The sequence below is a fragment of the Acanthisitta chloris genome, unplaced genomic scaffold, assembly GCF_000695815.1.
Source record: "Acanthisitta chloris isolate BGI_N310 unplaced genomic scaffold, ASM69581v1 scaffold40153, whole genome shotgun sequence".
NCBI classification, from domain to species: domain Eukaryota; kingdom Metazoa; phylum Chordata; class Aves; order Passeriformes; family Acanthisittidae; genus Acanthisitta; species Acanthisitta chloris.
Window position 1 is genome coordinate 9,393 of NW_008664046.1, and position 6,602 is coordinate 15,994.

Consider the following 6,602-nt stretch of genomic DNA (forward strand, 5'->3'; position numbering starts at 1 on the left):
GGAGTTCTGTAGCAGGGAATCAGTGTACAGCTGCTGCAGGAATGATGGGACACTGGTTGCATTGCTGGGAATGTGTCCTCTCCTGCCTTGCCATGATTTTAGTGGCTCAGCCTGAATGGTTTCCAGTGGTTACTGTGTGTATCCTGCAGGGATGTGTCTCTTTCCCCAGCATCAGAGCCTCATTGATGCTGGAAGAAGGAAATTCTGCAACTTTTCTCTTTGTACTACCAGATCTTGGAGATAAAACTGATTTGAAAACCTCTGGGATTAATGAAAGTGGGTTTTAGTTTGGGACTGACTTAAAAAAGTCAACTTTTTCTCCTCTATTAAAACCAAAAGGTATTTTTGTATGCAAAACAGCATCACCAGAAACAGAAATGAAACACTTGATTGATGTGACTTCTGGACATGCTTTTGCTCTAGGAAGGCTTTGGGCTTAATCCAATGCTTCCACAGGGATGTTTTTGTTTGTAGCTTCAATTACTTCCCTGGCAGCAGCTGACTTACAAGTAGTTTTTTTGTTGTCTTTTAAAGGGTAAGCAGATAAGAGAGAAAACACAGTTTGATATGTTCTCACAGGCAGCTAAATTAGTTTCCTGCTCCTCTAGTATCTGATTTCAAACATCTCTGTTTTCATTCTCTAAGGTGCAGTGCCATTTTTGTGTAGCTATATATCACCCTGGCTTGGGTCAGCACTAAGGAGCAGGGATGATTTTTCTGGGAGATACAGAAGGAACTAGATTCAAAACATTGGGTTTGGAAAAGGAAGAGGCAAACCTCACGCTGCAAGGAGCACTCCCAGTGTGTCAGGTTTGAGAGAAGGTGGTGGTGAAGAGTTTTGTCGGTGTTAGGGTTTTAATTGAGGACAGGAATAGCCTGGGCCTGGCATTCCAGCCTGGAACAGCAGCAGCCCTTGGCACAGAGCAGTGTCACGGGATCAGCTTCCCAGGCTGCCCAGGGATCACTGTCTGTCTCCTGCCTTTGGAACAGAGCTGAGGGAGAGGTGTGCTCTGCTTTGCTCTCCATTCCCTGGGAAGTGGCTGTGTGTGTGCCTGGGCTGCTGCTCTCCAGCTGCTCACAGGGTGGACACAGCTGACCTTGGCTTGGGTCTGTGCAGAGCTCCAAACAGCAGTGCCTCAGTCTGTGCTGCTCTGCCCCTTAGGGCAGACAAAGAGCTAAATAAAGTACCTCACCCTGTGACACGGATTGACCTTTTTGGGCTCAGAGTGGGATCATCTGGGAGAGTCACTCTGAGGGAAGTGCTCTTGGTGCAGCTCAGTTCTGCTGAGGATTTGTAGGTTGGTGGATTTGTCTGTTGGTAGATAAACACCAAAGACAATTTTCTCTGTTCTTCAGGGCAGTCACAAGTATCATGGTATGTCAAGGGGTTGGGATGGAGCTTAGAGATCCTCCAGCCCCAACCCCTGCCCTGGGCAGGGACACCTCCCACCAGAGCAGGTTGCTCAAGGCTCATCCAGCCTGGAATGAAACACTGCCAGGGTTGGGGCAGCAAGACTCAAAAAGGTGGTGGGGAGAGGGTTCTCCTTTTTTTAAGGCTATCTCATCCCAAAAAAGGCAATTCCAGCAGCTGAGAGAATTTGCAGGACTCTGCTGGAGGAAGATTCCCTGAAACCAGTGAGATGGTTCCTTGGCAGTTCCCTCAGGAAGAGCAGCAGATGGGCATGTTGAGATGGATGTGGGTGAACCCAAATGAAACAGCATCAGGTTATTTTTACCATCCAGCACAGTATTTTGAATTAAAAAACGGATCCAGCTAATAAAATTTATCATTCTGAGTCTGACCAAACTAGAGAATAAAAACATAAAGATACTATGAGTGCTGGAAAGTGCTGCTGCCACGATTCCAAGCCCGTGTTGGTTTTACCTGCTGTGTCCCTGACGTGGTGACGTGAGGAGCTCTGAGTGGCAGTTCCCATCCAATAATTGCTGTGCTGGGGCTGAGCTCTTGTGTTACAGTATTTATTTTGGTCTCGTTGCCAGCTGGCTTTGTTGTGAGGCTGTGGAGGCAGAGTGCACCTCTGCACAAGCAGCCTTGGCTTTTAATTAGCACTCATTAGCAGCGTGTGCTCGTGGGGCTGTTGGGGCTCTAATGAGGATGGACTGTCCCTGCTGGCTGTGCTGGAGTGCAGTAATTGAGTTGAAGTATTCCCTTCCCTGATTCTGGAAAAGTCTTTTCAACTGGTTGATGGCTTAAGGCGAAGCTAATGGAGGGAAGTAGGAAGACAAAAAGCTTATTTATTATCTTTGAAGGGTGGTGGAGGGTGTGGGGGAAGCTTTGAGGGCAGGGAAAAGCAAAGGGAGAGCCTGGCAGGACCTGACTCCTGAGCTGCAGTGGTTGAGCTTCTGTTTGCTCTTCTACTCTGAGGTTTTAATTAATTTCTGCCTTTAAAGCTGTGTGTTTTGCACAGAAAAATGGAGCCACTGCTTGCAAATAATAATGGAGGTAAAAGGAACCTGTTTATGAGCATAGAAATAAATCAACAAGGAGAGGTGTGAGGGCAAATCATTATCCTTCTTGATTTAAAGGCTCAGCCTTAGAAAAGGTTTGATTTTTGTCAAGTGTGCTTGATAAACGAGATGGAAATAAATGGGTAGGAAATGCAGTTTTCTGACGGAGAGGTTTTCACTGGAGGCTGTTTGGAGGGAGCACTCGGCCCGGGGGGTGGTTTGACTCGGGGGTGTGTTCTGCAGTGCTGGTGAGGTGACCCCAAACTCATTCACACAGGGGGAGAGAGACGAAAATAGAAAGGTTCCCTGCGTGAGGCCTTCCTAGGGAGAGGCTTGAGCTCTCATTTTCTGCTCTCCTGCTGGAATCCAGGCACTGCTCGTGTCCTGTGGCTTCTCTCCAGCTCCAAGATCTGGCACGTGGTGTTCAGCTGGAAGAGGCTCTGACACTGCAAGGGATGCTCATGCTGTGGAGGGAAGAGGAGAGGGAATTTAGCAGGGGAAAGGCTTCAGTCTCCTCCTTTGCCTTTTGCTTTGTGCTTTCCCTGTGGCACCTGCACACACAAATATTTGCAGCTCTGGTGTGGGACCACAAACTTCTGTTTGAGGAGAACTTTATCCACTCAGAGAGGTTTCAGTTTGGATATTGATGGAAGTTTCGCCATATTCTAGGTGTTAATCTGTTATATCTCCTCCTTTTCCCTGACTACTGGTTTTAAGAGAGCAAAGAGCTGTTAGGAACATGATTTGAAGGTGATTTAGTTGGTTAATTAGATGTGATTGGAAGGTAACAGCAGCAAACAGTAACAGTGCTGGAATGACTTTGTGTTGCTGCTGGAGACTGGTGGAGATGGTTTTCCTGGGAATGTTTTTCTGTTTTTTTCCAAGATACTGAGATTGTCACGTGTGATGTAACAATTCCAACCCAATTTCTTCTCTGCCAGGTGATCTCTGGAGCTATGACTTCTACAGTGGAGAGTTTGTGGTGTCTCCTGAGCCTGACACCAGTGTGCACACCATCGATCCCCAGAAGCACAAGTACATCATCCTTGGCAGTGATGGGCTGTGGAACATGATCCCACCTCAGGATGCCATCTCCATGTGCCAGGATCACGAGGAGAAGAAGTACTTCATGGTGAGAGCATTGAGGGAATGCAATACCTTTTACCTCTAAAATTGAGTCTGAGAGGGAGGAGAAGTAGCCAACAAAGGGTTTGTTGTTTAGGCACATTGATAGTTTGGCCACGATACAGAAGTTATTACAATGTGGCTGATGCCAAACACCATCTGAGATAACATTATCTAAATGATTTGGTTGTCATTTGAGAAAATTTGACTACCAGGATGGTGTGTCTGAGTAATAAAAGAGATAACAACATGTTCCTTCCCTGTGGAAGTTACACAAAGCACTGTCTGAAATGAAACTTATTTCACATCCAGGCACATGTTACAATGCAGACAGTTAATTGTTTTTACATGATGTGTATGGAGTCTGAGTGAAATTACTCAACTTGAACTCTGATCCTTGTGGGTCCTTTCCAATTTGGAATATTCTGTGATTCTGTTCTCTGGTTTATTTTGCAAAACAGTTGAGAATTTATATGGTGGAGCATCAGATAGTAAATAGTGTGTAAACCCCTTGAGGGAGGAGTGTAGGTTGTGTTACCACCAAGCTGTTTATGCAAGTCATGGCAACGGTTTTATGGTTTGAAGCACTTATGTGGTTGTACCATAAACTGATTTTAAAGTTATATTTCATGAAGAACAAAGTCCAGAGAAGAGCAATGAGGCTAGGGAAGGGACTGGAGCACAAGTGGCATGAGGAGAGGCTGAGGGAGCTGGGGGTGTTCAGCCTGGAGAAGAGGAGGCTCAGGGGAGACCTTCTCACCCTCTGCAACTCCCTGACAGGAGGTTGGAGTCAGGTGGGGGTTGGTCTCTGCTCCCAGGCAACAGCAGCAGGACAAGAGGGCACAGACTCAAGCTCTGCCAGGGGAGGATTAGATTGGATATTAGGAAGAGAATTTTTCAGGGAGAGAGTGCTCAGGCCTTGGAATGTGCTGCCCAGGGAGGTGGTGGATTCCCCATCCCTGGAGGTTTTCAAGCTGAGACTGGATGTGGCACTTAGTGCCATGGGCTAGTGACCACGGGAGGGTTGGACTGGATGATCTTGGAGGTCTTTTCCAACCTGGTTGAGTCTATGATTCTTTATATTTCAATTTCTATTTCCTCTTGTATTTCCAAGTGAAGCTCTGATACATAGGAATGTGTATCTCGTGCTGTGTCAGATAAACTGTGCCTCTTCCAGCTGTGGAGTGTCCCTGATGTCTGTGTGTCCCTCTGTCCCCAGGGAGAGCACCACCAGTCCTGTGCCAAGATGCTGGTGAGCAGGGCCCTGGGCCGCTGGAGGCAGCGCATGCTGCGCGCGGACAACACCAGCGCCATCGTCATCTGCATCTCCCCCGCGCAGGAGAGCAGGGGCAGCCTGGAATGTGAGGAGGAATTGTACCTCAACCTGGCAGAGGGGCCCTGCTACAGCAGCCCTGACACCAGCTGCATGACTCCCTCACGCTGCTGCACTCCCCCTGTCAAGGTGAGTGCTGGGAAGGAGCAGCACCAGAGGTTTTGCTCATTCAGTGTTGGCATTGGAGTTTTTTCAGCCTGTTATCTCCCTAAAATAATTCCTCTCGTTTGCCTCGTACTGCTGTAACGTGGCCTTGAAATTTACTTTTGAAGGACTCTCTGAGTGCCCAGGGATTGCTTACAATTAAATCTTTAATAAGGTCGTAATTCATCTCTTCGGGGCACTGCATAAACACTAATTTTCCTAATCCCCCTGTGGATGGTGAGAAGGGAGTGTTGTCCCCGTTTTCCTGTTGGTAACACGAGGCAGAAACTCTTGGGAAGGGCTGAGAGGCTGCAGGGAGGGTCAGAGCTCTTCTCAGGACATCATTAACAGCTGCTCAGCGTGGAGAGGTGACTGTGCTTCCTGGGAAGGCCATGGCTGTGCTGGAAGGGATGGAGCTGGAGTGATTTGCCAGCTGTGGAGCATAAAGCCAGGCAGTAAAACACGTTGGTTTGCATAGCAAACAGTAAGTGCTGTGAATAGCTGTGACACTGCACAGGGTGTGGGCAGTGGGCATGGTGTGGTGGAGTCTGCCCAGCTCTGATAACCTGGGGGTGCAGTGATAGCCAAAGTCAGGAGCCTCTTGCTGCTGTTTGGCCACCTGAGGATGGGCAGAATCCTCAGAAGTGGCTGTAGCAGTGTCTGAAGGAGAGAAGTTGTGGCTGCGTGTTGGAAAGTGCTGTTTGCCAGCAGTTTGTGCAGATCCCTCAGCACTGTGCTGCAGCAGGAGGGAGGAGTGAGCCTGAGCAGCCTCAGCAAGGAGGTTAGAGCCTGCCCTGGAGGGTGGATGGGATAAATGTTTCTATGGAGTTGGTGTCCACAAAGTCCCAGTTCACATTCCCAGCCTGATTGGTTTTCTGCCTCTCAATATGGAGAAAAGATGACTTGGCTTTGGAGTGGGATTTTTCTGCCTCTGAGAAGGTTTGGAGAAGTTGTGTCACAGTTTGCACCCTCAAGGGACGATGCCCATCCCTGGAGTGTTCCAGGTTGGATGGGGTTTGCAGCAGCTGGTGCAGTGGAAGGTGTCCCTGCCCATGGCAGGAGGTGGAACCAGATGTGCTTTAAGGTCCCTTCCAACCCTTTCACTCTGTGATTCTATTGATGCCTAAATATATCTCCTTTTCCCCCAGCTCTTGGAAGATGACCCCTGGCCACGACTGAACTCCGCCGAGCCCGTTCCTCCCCTCCTGCACAGCAACATGCTCTCCGAAAAATACTCGGAGCTGCCAAACGAGATTGCCAAAAGCAGTTTCCCTCCCTCGGGAGGAACCCCGAAGGATTCAAGCCCACAGGAGGAGAAGTGCAGCAAAGCTTTGGCTTTGAGGCTACACGAACCCTACAGCAACGGTTTGTCAGTCAGCCTCTCCCCTTCCAACTCAGGCACGGACCAAAAAGCCTTGAGGGCGTCTCCTAACGGCCAAAGCAAAGCGCAAGAGGCGGAGAGGACACCCTCAGGCAGCTTCAAAAGGACTTTGGAGGAATCCAACTGCGGGCCGGCGCTGAAGAAGCCGCG

The 6,602-nt window shown here is 48.8% G+C and overlaps 1 protein-coding gene across 1 annotated transcript in view; it reads left to right on the forward strand.

Annotated features, from left to right (window-relative positions):
* PPM1D (protein phosphatase, Mg2+/Mn2+ dependent, 1D) overlaps positions 1 to 6,596 on the forward strand; it is a gene marked incomplete at its 3' end in the record, with an annotated part of 15,982 nt that extends 9,386 nt beyond the window's left edge. The window contains exons 4-6 of the mRNA XM_009071160.1: positions 3,411 to 3,601; positions 4,814 to 5,056; positions 6,220 to 6,596. Coding sequence (XP_009069408.1) covers positions 3,411 to 3,601; positions 4,814 to 5,056; positions 6,220 to 6,596 — 811 coding nt within the window. The remainder of the gene's footprint in view (positions 1 to 3,410; positions 3,602 to 4,813; positions 5,057 to 6,219) is intronic.
* Between the last annotated feature and the right edge of the window lie 6 nt (positions 6,597 to 6,602).